The sequence below is a fragment of the Chanos chanos genome, chromosome 6, assembly GCF_902362185.1.
Source record: "Chanos chanos chromosome 6, fChaCha1.1, whole genome shotgun sequence".
Taxonomy (NCBI): domain Eukaryota; kingdom Metazoa; phylum Chordata; class Actinopteri; order Gonorynchiformes; family Chanidae; genus Chanos; species Chanos chanos.
Window position 1 is genome coordinate 10,457,152 of NC_044500.1, and position 15,256 is coordinate 10,472,407.

Sequence of the window (15,256 nt, forward strand, 5' to 3'; positions counted from 1 at the left end):
CACTGTTAACTTTCAAAACTCTTCTCCTATCACACATACAGACTCCACTGTTAACTCTCTAAAACTCTTCTCCTATCACACATACAGACTCCACTGTTAACTCTCTAAAACTCTTCTCCTATCACACATACAGACTCCACTGTTAACTCTCTAAAACTCCTCTCCTCCTATCACACATACAGACTCCACTGTTAACTCTCTAAAACTCTTCTCCTCCTGTCACACATACAGACTCCACTGTTAACTCTCAAAACTCCTCTCCTCCTATCACACATACAGACTCCACTGTTAACTCTCTAAAACTCTTCTCCTATCACACATACAGACTCCACTGTTAACTCTCTAAAACTCTTCTCCTCCTATCACACATACAGACTCCACTGTTAACTCTCTAAAACTCTTCTCCTATCACACATACAGACTCCACTATTAACTCTCTAAAACTCTTCTCCTATCACACATACAGACTCCACTGTTAACTCTCTAAAACTCCTCTTCTCCTGTCACACATACAGACTCCACTGTTAACTCTCTAAAACTCTTCTCCTATCACACATACAGACTCCACTGTTAACTCTCTAAAACTCTTCTTCTCCTGTCACACATACAGACTCCACTGTTAACTCTCTAAAACTCTCCTCCTATCACACATACAGACTCCACTGTTAACTCTCTAAAACTCTCCTCCTATCACACATACAGACTCCACTGTTAACTCTCTAAAACTCTCCTCCTATCACACATACAGACTCCACTGTTAACTCTCAAAACTCTTCTCCTATCACACATACAGACTCCACTGTTAACTCTCAAAACTCTCCTCCTATCACACATACAGACTCCACTGTTAACTCTCTAAAACTCTTCTCCTGTCACACATACAGACTCCACTGTTAACTCTCTAAAACTCCTCTCCTCCTATCACACATACAGACTCCACTGTGAACTCTCTAAAACTCCTCTCCTCCTATCACACATACAGACTCCACTGTTAACTCTCAAAACTCTTCTCCTATCACACATACAGACTCCACTGTTAACTCTCTAAAACTCTTCTCCTATCACACATACAGACTCCACTGTTAACTCTCAAAACACTTCTGGTGTTTTTTTTTTTTAATACTGCTCACATTTCATACAGGATTTCTGAAGACTGACAGGGTTTTGCAGCCTAAAACCACCCACATGTGGAACAGCTTACAAACCAGTCAGCCATCTCAAAGTTCATAATGGCTCTTTCTGGAGGGTGGAGCCCTGTAAAAAAACACTTTCAGTATGAGTTTTTTTTTTTGTGTGTGCAAGGGTTCATTCACAAAGGGCAAGTCTTCTTCTGAAATCTCTCTGCAACTTCCTGCAGTAAAGAGCATTCATATCTCATACATTAACCATCAGCTTTGTGATGATTTGTTTTACATTTACGTAAAAAACCCATCAAAATGGATACAAACGTAATGTCTGACGTCAAATCTACAGTAACATGAACACGAAGAAAAATAGTGGTATTAATCTCAGTGGAACAAAATACAGTAGACAGATGATCTCCACGTAGAAGTTAAAAGGATAAACTAAACCATACAAAGAACGGAAATGCTGGTTTTAGGCTGGATTATCCTTAGTGGTGTACAGCTGTATGTTGGTCATATTCTCAGCTTCTCTTTTCGCTGTATGTGGTAAAAGTGCTTGATAAAGAATAGCTTGGTCATTTGCTTTGTTCCTGCACAGAGAAATTCAGCCATGGTTGCTAAAAGCAGATTGTTTTTGTCTGTTGCAGGCAACATTTCCTTGGTAACACCGGCGAACTGCAGCCCAGCGACCAAGATCACTCTAGGAGCAGTCAACTCTAATGTAGGAGCCCAGATGGTTAGTGTCATGTGCACATGGGCCTGATTTTGGAAATCTGGCTTTACATCACTGTGTCGTATAAACATTCACACACACACGCACACACACACACACACACACATACACACACACACACACACACACATACACACACACAAGTCTTATTCTCACACACATGGTTGGAGTATATCAAATTTATGAGTGTGTTGGTGGGCTAAAGTACACACAGTCCCCCACCCCATACACACATTCTCTCTCTGTCTGTCTCTCCCTCTCTGTCTTACCTAGACACAGACACACACACGCACACACACACACCCCCCAGACCTGATGCATGCACAGTCATACATAGTCTTTTAACGACATTTGAGAGTTGTTATATAGCATAAATTAGCAACTTTAAAGCTAACTTTTTGAAAAAGCTGAACACTGGTTGCAAGTCTCTCCTTTGACCTCTCATACTGACCTACAGTGTTTGCTATGGTCACGTCAGTCACCAGTGCAGTTCTCCATGTGACCACAAGGTGGCAGTTGTGATCTTAGGAGATGGAGAATATAGCTTATGCACGGATGCACACACTCTCACACAACCACTCTGGCCCCGTGTGTTTGAGATCCTGTGAGGAGCAAATGCCAATTCCATGCACAGTGAAGGTAAAGGGAAGATAAGGGAGGTGGAGGTGGGAACAACAGTGATGAGAGAGTAAGAGAGCACAGGAGAACAGAGAAGATAAGGGTCCAGCTAGGGCAAGAAGAATGAGGCTTCAACGGATGAGTAGAAACGGTAGAAAGGGTCAGAGGAGAGGCAGGTAATTGAAAGACTGAGAGAGACCCAGAGTACAGCTGTGAGAGAGAGCTCCGAGAGAAAAGAGAAACGCTAGGAGAGGAGGGTTGAGGTTCAGGTTCAGGTTTGGTACGGTAGAACGGGGAGTCGCAGTTTGGGAGAGAACGGGATGGAGCGATGAGGCAGATGAGAGGAGAAGCCCTCTTCAGCCTGGTTTGAGGGGAACAGAATCCTACTTTGTGTCTCTGGGTCTCTTAACGAGTTCGTTAATGGAGAGGGAAGCACAGAGACCCTCGTTAAGACCCCCACGCACGCTCGTCAGAGATGCACATGACGTGCATCTACTCACACAGGGCCTCTCACCAAACCCATGGCTCAAACTCAAGCTCTACACGCACACGCCACCCTAAGGCCCAGATAAACCTCTCATATACGTTTCAAGTACATGTAGTTCACATTACATTTCACATAGGTTTACTGCGTCTAACAGAGGTTAACGTCAGCCAAAGCCAAAGATATATTCATGTTCTGTAAAGGTTTTTTTTTTTTTTTTCAACGTCAGTAATTCAACAAGTCATTGGTTTTACTACCGTTTGTAACGAGGCTGTGAGGAGAAAGATGGAAGGATTGAAAGAGAAGCGAGGCGAGAGAGGAGGAGGAGAGGGAGAAAGAGAGGAGGAGAGGTGAGGTGAGAGAGAGAGAGAGGGGGGAGTGAAGATTTCACACAGCGTTAAGTTGATTGATGGAGGCTGTGGCGATGGGTGTCCTTGGTGGATGTCCGTGGAGATTAGAGCAAGGCGACGCTGATGGAGGAGAGGAAAAGAAGCAGAGATTCTCTCAGATGTAGAAAGACACTGAAAATCCCTCACTCGGACAACTCCGGATCAGGACTGATGGAATAATAAGAGTGTTTATTTGTGTGTGTGTGTGTGTGTGTGTGTAGGGCTTGCTAGACTCTGACAGCTATATTTAACCTAGGATCTTATTAGCGCCCTGTTGTAGCCAGCTGATGCTCTCTCTCTCTCTCTCCTGTTGTTTAGATGCTCCTCTGTGTTGGGCGAGGTGGAAGTGCTGAGACTTGTCCCTGGTCTGCAGGGCCTTAAATGCCTTATAGGAACATTACCCCAAACAGCAGCCCCAACCCTGTAACCTTTAACCTTTACAGGCCTGTGGAATGTTCTGGAGAATACACAACAGTGTAACAATATATCACTACCTGTTAGACTCTTTAAATGAACAGAGATAGCACTGTAGTCTTCAGTTCACTACCACTCTTGTCTGTATTCTTTTTCTTCTGATTACCTCTATGTACGGTTCTGTTCGGTCCGTCTGGACTTTTAAACCGTTGCCGGTTTATACTTCCTCTCACAGAACAAGTCTTTGTGTTGAGTTACACGGTTGCCAACCGCTTGTCTTAACCTGTCGCCGGACAGTTTTGCATGAGAATTTGCATAAGCATCGTGGCATAAGAATCTGTCTCTCTCTCATCCTCTTTTTTTTTTCTTTCTTTCTTTCTTTCTTTCTTTCTTCCTTCCTTCCTTTCTAGATCATCAGCACACCTCAGAGAGTTCAACACTCAGGGAGTATCCTCATCGGCAGCCCTTTTGCACACACTACGCCGGCTGCCATGGTAACGCAGGGACGCCTCCCTGAAGGCAATGAGTGGACCCCAGGGTAAGACCTCCCCCTCTCCCATTTCTCTCTTTTTTTTTCTCTTTTTTCTTTCTTTCTTTCTTTGTTTCTTTCTGTCTTCCTTGTGCTGGCTCTCTTTTTTTTGCCAGTTCCATTTATAAACACACATGCTTGGTGCCCCCTGCTGGTCATAATTGGTTGTGTCGATGTGCAGTAGTTTTATGTGCTCTTTCATATTTCAATAGGGCCAAAAAACGGAGCCACGATTTTATCGACTCCTATTTCTCTGACCGGTAAGTTCCGGACAAATATCATCACCGTATCTGTGCATGAGTCGTGCCAAGCAATAGGACAGATTATGAACGAATTACTAATAGATGTTCTATTAACTCTGCACTAAACCTGGACATTTTCTCTGTCCTTATACAGGGATGGCCTGTGTTCAAGTGACTCCTCATCCAGGTAAATGAGTCCGTTCCGCTTCTATTGACTGTACGGTAGAGACAGTGGTCAAAGTGTGCTACAGGAGTAATAAGTGTCAATGTATGGACCTAAGCCTCAGGAGCAGTAGGTGTAAGGAGTTGATGTGGAAGAGTGAGAGGGAATGAGTGCGTATGTGCGTGTCTGTGTGTGCGTGTCTGTGTGTGCGTGTCTGTGTGTGCGTGTCTGTGTGTGCGTGTCTGTGTGTGCGTGTCTGTGTGTGTGTGTGTGTGTGTGTGGTGTTTCATGCTCTGTTGGGATTTCTGTGGCTCAGATGGTTTATGCGGAGTGCTTTAAGAGCACAGCTGCACACCCAGTTGTTTTTTAGGGAGAGTGTGTCCTAAGTGCATCTTCTCCTGTATCACGCATGCGCAAACACACGCGCGCACACACACACACACAGCATTTCCCCCGAGTAGTAACACCACTGCTGAGTCATCACAGAGCTCATTCTCTGTCTGTCTGTTTCTCTCTCTCCATCTCTTCCACTCACTCACACACTCCCTCTCTGTCCCACTCTCTCTCTCTATTTTTTTTTTTCTCTCTTTTTCTTTTCCCCCTCTCTCTCCCCCTGCCGCTGGCCCTCTCCCTCTCTGTCTTCCCCTCTCTTGCTTGTTCTCTCAGTCTGTCTGTCTCCACCGTGCCCCTTCTCTTTGGTCCTGTGTCTTTGCCCTACACTGCTGCAGTTGATTAGTCATTGATCAAGCTCTTGCTTGGGAGGAGCTGGGCTGCATCAGACAGGTAACAGCTTGGTGAAGCACAGCTGGTCTCAGAGGAGATGGGCAGAGAAACATCGGAACGACACAGGAACGGATAAGTCCCGTTCAAACACTCCGGTCATGATTTCTCACTGTCACGGTTTGAGTCTTAAGAGGAAAATCCAAGAGATTAGCATCAGAGAGATGCTTTGTGCGTGATGGGTGTTGAGGCCAGTGAAATATTGAACACTGCTCTCCCTGCAGGTCGACTAAATTATTCAGTAGATGTTAAGAGTGGAGAGACCGTGGCGTCACTCACACACACACACAACTTCGCACACACAGACACATTCACTCTTGCTCTCCCTCTCACTCCCTCACTCACACACTCCCTCTCTAGCAAGCTTGGGTCTCTCATGGTTGATTCCCTAATGATTTCCCTCCAGCTGCACCTTTAAACACACACACACACACACACACACACAGACACTTGGTTGCCTCCCTCTGTCTGTCTCCGCTGTGACTCCAGCCGCATACTGCATAGTAGCAGATGTATCTTCTCCCGTGAAAGGTCACATACATCTCCCTTCATCTGTCTCTTCCTCTGCTCCTCTTTTTACCCTTCTTCACCTCCCCTCCTTTTCTCACCCCCACCCCCCTCCTCTGTCTCTCTCTGTCTGCATGAGTATGTGTGTTATCTCTCCCTTTCTCTTTCTTCTCTCTCTCTCTCTCTCTCTCTCTCACTCACACACACACACACACACACATACACACAGAGTGCTGTGGTCTGGGCCTTTTTCATTCTGAAACATTTGTCAAACGGGGAAAAAGACTGTCACTGCTGTTGCTAAGGAGAAAGTGGAGTGTGTATGTGTGTTTTTGTGTGTACCTGTTTGTGGGTGTAAATGTTTAATACAGACTTGTGAACAACCGCAGAGTGTTAATGTGTGAGTGTGTTAATGTGTATGCGTTTAGGAATGCCTTTGCGCGCGTGTGTGTGCGTGCGTGCACTTGTGCGTGTGTGTGCGTGCGTGTGTACGCATAACTCCTCTCAGCTTGCTGATCACACTCTCTTTCTCCTCTCTCTCTGTGATATAGCCGCCATTTTATCTCACTCATTACAGCCAAATTTTGCAAGCTGGGGGTCTGGAACTAATTTACCCTGACAACTGGAACTCCAAGCTGCCACCATGTAGCACCTCCACCCCCACTCTCTCTCTCTCTCTCTCTCTCTCGTGCTCTCTCTCTCTCTCTCTCTCTCGTGCTCTCTCTCTCTCTCTCTCTCTCTCTCGTGCTCTCTCTCTCTCTCTCTCTCTCTCTCTCTCCCCCTCATATCCCCTACTCTCCTCCACTGAGCTATAGTTACATAATTCACTGCTCTGCAGTCATTTTATTTATGCTAGCACTGTGCTCTGTGCAGAATGTGTAGAGTATGTGCCTGTGTGTGCGTGTGTGCGTGCGTGTGTGTGTGTGTGCGTATGTGTGTGTGCGCGTATGTGTGTGTGCGTGTGTGCGTGCGTGTGTGTGTCTGAGAGAAGGAGGATGAGAATGAATGGGCCGCTGCCCTCCACTCCAATCCATGAATGTATGTGCTATTGGCCAGTGGTCAGTTTGTAAAAGATGTCTGTGTACTGTCTTTGTTCGTCTCTTTCTCCCTTCCTCCCATTCTTTTCCTTCCTTGCCTTTTTCTCTCCTTTCTTTCTTTCTTTCTTTCTTTCTTTCTTTCTTTCTTTCTTTCTTTCTTTCTTTCTTTCTTTCTCTCTTTCTCTTTCTGTCTTTCTCTTTCTCTTTCTTTCGTTCTCTCTCTCTGACTCTGTCTCACCCGCAGACGCGTGCACATACAGTACACACGCACATGCACACACCCCCAGCCCATTTTTGCCCTCACACACATGCTCATGCGTGACATCAGATTGTGCATCACCGTTGTCCTGGCCAATAACGCGTCGTTCTTCTCTGAGCATGTGCTCGCTCTTCCATTCTCAAATGATTGGCTGATGTTATGTAATCTTTTATACCTGAGAGGGAAAGTCACCATTCATCTGTTCTACTATTGTACCCCCTCTCTCTCTCTCTCTCTCTCTCTCTCTCTCTCTCTCTCTCTCTCTGTTCCTCCTTCTGCAGCTGTCTGGTCTTGGCTCCTTTTCTCTTTTGTATGGCCTAATCCCTTGCTTTGTCCTTCATTCAAATTCATATTTAAATTTCCTCTCTGTAAATGTTTTTTTTTTCTCTCTTGTGTGAGGTTGTTCGGCACTGTAACTGTCTTTTCTCCATCTGTCTCTTTTTGCAGTAGCCATTTGCTCTCTCTGTCTCTCTCCCTGTGCTCCCTCTCTCTCATCTTCTCTCTCCTTCTGTCTTCTACCCCCTTTCTTTGTCTGTCGTATTTTATCTCTCTCTCTCTTTTTTTTTTTCCCCTGTATGCTGTTTTAGGGGGAGGGAATCAAATGCCTGTGCAGTGAAATGAAGTGTCTCTGCCTCATACTTGTGTGTTTTGTGTATTTTCATACGGATGTCCAGCTTAATGTGACGCATCCACCAGTCTCTCACTGTGACAATACCCATGATCAGTAGGAGAGTGGAAAACTGTGTCGTGCACTTAAAACGCACACGTGCTCGCACGCACACGCACACGCACACGCAGAGGAAGATAACTTGGGTTGTAGTGTAAAAAGCGACAAAAACAAAAAGGTGTCTTGCTCACTGGCACGTTAAAAGTCTGACCTTAAGCATGATGACCTAAGCGTGATGTCATCTCACTCTGTCTGTCTGTCTGTCTGTCTGTGTGTGTGTGTGTGTGTGTGTGTGTGTGTGTGTGTGTGTGTGTGTGTGTGTGTGTGAGTGAAGGGAAGTGCTTTAGAGAGAGGGAGAGATCTGACTGTGATATACAGAGACTGACTACAGCAAAAGTTTAATATGTTCATCACTGGTATTTATAGCAGAGGGAAAAAGCAAAGCTCTGGATTGACTCATCACAGGCCTGCTGGTTTTAGTGCATATAAAATACTGGAGAACTGTGAGGGACTTTGAAAGCCTTTGGCTCATCCCTAACCACGAGTATATGTTCTCTCTCTCTCTCTCTCTCTCTCTCTCTCTCTCTCTCTCTCTCTCTCTCTCTCTGTCTGTCTCTCTGTGTGTGTCGGTCTGTCTGTCTGCAGTAAGCGGCTGAAGAAGGCTGATAAGAATGGGAAGGGGCTGAGGCATTTCTCTATGAAAGTGTGTGAGAAGGTGCAGAAGAAGGGCACCACGTCCTATAACGAGGTGGCAGACGAGCTGGTGGCAGAGTTTACCCACGCCAGCAACCTGATGCCAGCCGACTCGGTAAGCAGCCCAGTCCCCCCACTCAAAAGCCACTCATTTCACAACGCAGCCATTAGCGTAATCATCTCGAGAGAAAGAACCAACTCCACGTTTTTAACGAACACGGACGCGGAGAACATAAACAATCCACCGTGTCGCAGAAAAAGGGAAAACTTTTATTAAAGCTATTTATGAATGTCCTCTCTTCAAACGGAAGTATCCCCAGTAACTGTTTAGTAATCTCGCCTGAAATAGATCTAGTGGTATATTAAACTCAGGACATCTAGGGGGTAACTTCAGTAAAGTGTTTCTTTTTAAAAAAAAACCAAAAAAACCTCAAATCTCCCATAAAGTTCTGATCTGTTTTCAGCACTTTCTCCTATTTCCAGCATGCAGGGTTTTTCCCATTTCACTTATAGGAAGTATTAGATTTATGTGGATGTTTGTATGTCTCAGCTTCCTGTTGGAGTGTGACTACACAGAGCAGATCCCGGGCTGGCTGTAAGAGTGGAGGAGGCAGCCTGTGGGGAATATTTTCCGGTATTAGTTCTGACAGGACACCCAATGTCGCAGGGCCTGAAGTTAATCTCCTTAGCTCCTCTGGAATGCTAAAAGTACAATTAAAAAAGATTTGGCTGCAGGCGAAGGTAGCAGTTTGAGTTTGGAGTGGGCACAGGGGGTGCCCAGATGATTTAAGGTTGGATTGGAGGGCATACAGGAAAAAAAAAACCAGAAAGATGCATTTTTTTTAAGGCATGATTTTAATTGTCTGTGTGCGTGCGTGTCTGTGTGCGTGCATGTTTGTGTGTGTGCGTGTCTGTGTGCGTGTCTGTGTGCATGCATGTGTGTGTATGTGTGTGTATGTGTGTGTGTGTATGTGTGTATGTGTGTGTGTGTGTGTGTGTGTGTGTGTGTGCGTGTGTGTGTGTGTACTTGCAGCAGGTGTACGACCAGAAGAACATTCGTCGGCGCGTGTACGACGCCCTGAACGTGCTCATGGCCATGAACATCATCTCTAAAGAGAAGAAGGAGATTCGCTGGATCGGCCTGCCCACAAACTCAGCACAGGAGTGTCACAACCTCGAGGTGAGACGGATCGCAGTCGCCCCGAACCCCCGAGAAACCCGCAGCTCACCATAACAGTCAGAGCAGCAAAGCCACAATCAGAGAGATGTGACCACAGCTGTAGGCCTATAACACACCACAGCCTAAATCTGTTCACTCCCAGTGGTGCTGCTCTGCACTGCAGACATGACAAACCAACATCCAGTAGAACAGCCACCACATCAAAACTCCACTCTGCCTTTTAGAGTGCGGAGGCAGAGCGTAGATGTATAACTACTAGAGAACACCTCGTAATATAAATCTACCCCAGCTCAGCACTGCAGAGAACACTGCAACTCTACAGTTAAAGAGAGAGATGAGGGAGATTGAGAGAGAGAGAGAGAGATATGGAGCATGAGGTCAGAGGGCTGGCTCTTCTACATGTTAATAGGATGTCATTGTTCTCCTCTCCAGAATCCTCCTCCTTAATGGGAAAGATGCGCCCTTAATGTAAATAAGGCCGTCAGCATGGCATCCAGTGTTGCTTGTAGCACTTAACATTTGCAACACAAGCAATGAGAGTCCTCCTTCTGGCTAAGCTTCACACGGCGTAGTCAGGCTATGTCAGTACCCACACAGAGCTGGGCATGAGTGTCTGGCAAAATAACGCCACCTCTAAGCATGTTTAATGCACTAATGCCCATATGTAGTTATTGAGTGGAGTCACAATATGTGTTCTACACAGTAAGTATATGAGGTGTAGAGGCCAGTCTCTTTGTGTGGGGACTGATTGCTGTGGATAGAAGAGCTCTCTGACAGCATCTGTTACTGTCACGTCTGAGAGGAGCGCAGACAGGATGACAGAGAAGGGGATGGAGGAGGTGATGGAGAGGAGTAAAACAGAAGGATCGGGGCGGGGGGGGGGGGGGGGGGGGGGGGTTGTGGGAGAAGAGGAGGTTCGGGAGACTAAAGAGCTCTCCTGGGCAGTCATAGGCTGTCAGTCTGCTGTGATACAGAGCACAGATCTGTCCTGGATCCGTCATACCTTTCCTCCAACACACACACACACACACACACACACACACACACACATACACACACACATACATACACACACATCCATCGCCTGCATACACACACACACACACATACATGCACACACCATATGCCATCATCTTTCCACTCAAAATTGGCACACAGATAACCCCAGCACACACACACACACACGCACGCATACAGTCTCTTTCTATCTCGAACATCTGACCTTTTGTAAGCGCGCTGAGATGGACAGACATGTCCAGTTCAGACTGAGATGTGAAACAGAGGCGTTCAGCTGAAATGTCTCTGTGTGTTCGTGTTCCAGTTGGAGAAACAGAAGCGCTTGGAGAGGATAAGACAGAAACGAGCCCAGCTGGAAGAGCTCATTCTTCAGGTAAATACAATCCAATATTCAAATCACTTTCACGTATGGCGCTTCACAGTTGAACAGACACGAACAAATTGTCCTGCCCCTCCACACCGGTTCCCTCTGTTATTCTGACCAACAAATATATTTAAAACCTGGTGAAGTCAGCCCATGTCAGATTAGCCTATAAAGCAACCCCACGTATGGTTTAGTACTGAAAGGCAGCTGGAGAGTTGGAGAGAGAGGAGAGGAGAGGAGTTGAGAGGAGGAATAATTACGGCATTGATCCATGGTTTGGGAGGCTAGCTGTAATCTCACAGTATCGATTGATTGTTTGAGCGAGGGAGACCCCATCCTCCCTTCCATCTCCTTGCGGTGAAATTAAAGACGCCCGTGAAATTTACAGCTCCCGTAATCTAAACCTTCACACACACACACACACACACACACACTACGGACGCGTAACGTAAAGGGCCGAGCGTATTGAAAAAGCTTAAAAAAAAAATTTAAAAAAAAAAAAAAAGAAAGGAAAAAGCTCCAAAGCGTATTTGGCACGTTTACTGACGGCGGTTTGGTCGGTGACACGAATGCAGATGCTGCGTAAGGGAGGGGGTTTGATAAGCTGTGTTTACTGTGCAGAGAAGGCCTTGGCTTTGATAGGCCATCCGTCATCAGACGGGCGCTGGGCCCGGTTTGGGACGGGAGCAGGGGAGTGCTCCCGTCACGCTGAATAGATGGCATTGGTTTGGTTCCAGTCATTGAACAGCCACACAACACCCACACACTACTTTCCCAGATTGAAAATCAGATTGTGTGTGTGCATGCTTGTGTGTGTGTGTGTGTGTGAGTCGGGGAATTGGAGTGAAAATGCGTAAATCTAGTGAACGGGGTTATTCTGTGTGCTTGGAAGTGCCACTATATCATGTCCGAAATGTTTTGTGTATGTTCGTGCTGATGTGGGAGTGTTTGTTCCTGTGTGTGTGAGAGAGAGTGTATTAATTCTCGTTGCCTTGCTCTGTGCAGCAAATAGCCTTTAAGAACCTGGTGCAGAGGAATCAGGCGAGTGAGGCGGCCGCCCAGACTCCGCCCCCTCCTGGATCTGTCATTCAGCTCCCCTTCATCATCCTCAACACAGACGTGCGCACAGTCATCGACTGCTCCATCTCCAGCGACAAGTATGACAGGCCCATCTCAGTCTCTCTCTCTCTCTCTCTCTCTCTCTCTGCCTCTCTATAGTGCCACACAGTTAAAATGGCTCTAGTGTGACAATACAGTTAATATAGCATTCCTGACTATAGAGTATAGAGCCCCTTCTCATTCTTATCAGCCTTCTGAGCATACACTACAGAACTATGTATACTGTTCTGTAACACGATGGATGGAGCAACGGTTCATATCTGCATAAGAACTATTACTGATTTAAATTTGTAACAGTGCAGACTACATAGACATGACCATGTTATAACCATTTTGGGCAACCACATCAGCCAAGAAATAATCATTTTAGGCAATTAAAGTTGTCAGAAAGATTGGAAACCCATGTCATGCCTTCATCCTACTAATGGTGCCGTCAGCAGAGATGAGAGCTCAGTTATGTGTTTGGCACTAATGTTTCCATGTTAATAACTCTCCTGTTTCACTGTCATCTCTGTGGCCATGCGCAGGTGTGAATACCTCTTTAACTTCGACAACACGTTTGAGATTCATGACGACATTGAGATTCTGAAGCGGATGGGCATGTCCCTGGGGTTGGAGAACGGAAAGTGTTCACCCGAGAACCTCAGCATAGCCAAGTCCCTTGTGCCCAAATCTCTCGAGGCCTATGTCACAGGTTAGATATTCCGAGACTCCTTCGTCAACCTCCTCACACATGGGATTCCTTTACGTTATCGTGGTTGAAAGATTCAGCCATGCAGCTGTTGGCATATTCATTTTTGTAATTAAACGAGTATGAACACGGTTGTATTTGCGTATGTTCCAGTAAATTTCAATTGTTTTTTTTTTTTTTTTTTTTTTTTTTTTTTTTTATTCTACCCTAACAGCTATGGCCAGAAACTCCAGTAGAACCCCACTCAGCCATACAAGGTATAACCTGATTTAGGCATCCTACCCTTTAACCCTACTCTCCTCATAATACCCTTTTGTTACGTTAAAATTGCAGTAAATTAGACCACATTCATAATTTGACATACAGTAGGTTGCCGACAGACGCAAAAATAAGACCCCGCTCTGCTTGTTTCGAGAAAGCTGTGTCCGAGCGTGTGGTCCAGTTGAACGATCAATCTTGACTCCTCCCCTTTCTCACAGTCACAGCAGCACCGCGCCCTCGCACGCCTCGGAATCACGCAGCTCCTTCAACGAGGAAGACGACGATGAAGAGGAGGAGGACGACGAGCCCTCCTCCCCCGAGTGACCGACCCGATCGACCTCCGCGTGTCCTCCGAGACTGCCCCCCCAAACCCCCCCCCCCCCCCCCAAGCCAACTCTGACTTCCCGCTCAGGGCAGGGAAGGAATGCTACACAGGAAATAAGCTGACACTCTGGTTTCTATTAAGATATTTTTAAATAATCCTATGTATCTCTGTTCCGTTCTTCTTTTCTCCCACTCTAGTACTAACTGATAAGAATCTTGTCTCTGGGAAAGATGGTCTGCTTTGTCGTACGGTGCTTTTTCACACGAGCAAGCCGCAGGTCGGGGTGCAGAAGAGAGCTTTTGTTTTTTGGGTTATAATAGCAGATATCACTGATCACTTCAGATGCCTTGAAACAAATCTTAGACTGAAATACTTACTCGTCATCTTCTGAGCAGGATGTCTCTTCTGTCCTCTTCAAAAAAAGAGGTCCTGATATTTATTTCCCCTGTTACATGCAAATATGAAATCATTATCTATGTAGTTGAATGTGTGTTTATGATTTATGCTAGTGTACTGTTTTTTGGGGTTTTTTTTGAGGGGAGTTGGGGTGGCAAGGCATCGTTTCCTTTTCCCTGCCTTCTTCTATGTTCATTATCTGGAAGGGATTTGTAAGCTTTATTTAAAAAAAAAAAAAAAAAGAAAAAGAAAAAAAATGTTTTGTAGAAATTCTTTTTTAAAATCATCTTTGACGCACTGTTCTGTTGTTGCAAATTGCATTGTTTTGCATTTTTGCCATTCACTGCAATAGTTTGATTTAAAAAAAAAACAAAACAAACAAAAACAAAACAAAACAAAGGAAAAAAAAAAAGAAAGAAAGAAAAAAAAAACAGAAACATGCTGACAGCCATCTTTATCTGAGTACATGTGGTTTAAAGAGGTGCATGATGGGAGATGTAGTGTTCTTGTGTGATATGTAGAATAGCATCTCTTGATAAAAACCTATTTTTGTTAGAGTCCTAAAGACAATATTGAAAGGCCTATTTGAAAGACACTGCCTTCTCAGACCCACTCAGGTCTCTGTGTTTTAAAGACCAGACTGTCTTCTGAAACCCTAACAAAACAGTAAATCTTACTACTGTTTGTATTCCAACATGGTTCATACTTTGGTTTGAAAATGTAACTGTGTATATACATATATAAACGTATAATTTTGGTTACCTCTGTGTGTGTTTGTGTCTTTGTGTATGTGTGTATTTGGGCAGCCTCAAAGACTGGTAGAGCCTCTAGGGTTTTTTTTTTTTTTTTTTAATTAAATTTATCGGTTATGCTAATTGCTGAAGATAAACATATCATTTTTAGTAATTTGACAAGCTGCCCCATAATTGTAGATTAGGCGGTGTTTAAGATAAAATGTAGATTATCTACCATGTTGTAAGGGATGCCTACACAGAGCAGTACAGAGGTTAAAGCAGCACCTTTTTCTTCCTCTGACCGCAGAGAAAGAAGATCTGGATTTAAAATGCATTAAATGTAATGAAACGCTGAGAACGCACATCACTGCGGTATGATTCCGCTTTTTATGACGTGACATCCCTCTTAAGGGAGAATAGTAGAAAGTTGTAACCGGTGTCATCTCAAACCACAGAGCTGTGTCATCTGTCACTCCCGTTATCGCATGAATAGCTATGAGGCGCGCGGCAAGGGCCGAAGATACCAATCA

At 45.1% G+C, this 15,256-nt stretch overlaps 1 protein-coding gene across 1 annotated transcript; it reads left to right on the top strand.

The window, feature by feature from the left end:
- Nucleotides 1–1,813: 1,813 nt before the first annotated feature.
- tfdp2 (transcription factor Dp-2) lies at nucleotides 1,814–13,627 on the top strand. The gene is made up of 10 exons (XM_030777418.1): nucleotides 1,814–1,860; nucleotides 4,173–4,300; nucleotides 4,504–4,551; nucleotides 8,592–8,754; nucleotides 9,673–9,819; nucleotides 11,141–11,209; nucleotides 12,206–12,357; nucleotides 12,847–13,013; nucleotides 13,225–13,267; nucleotides 13,490–13,627. Exons 1-10 carry the CDS (start codon nucleotides 1,858–1,860, stop codon nucleotides 13,593–13,595), a joined length of 1,026 nt encoding a protein of 341 aa, XP_030633278.1. The 5' UTR covers nucleotides 1,814–1,857; the 3' UTR covers nucleotides 13,596–13,627.
- Nucleotides 13,628–15,256: the final 1,629 nt, after the last annotated feature.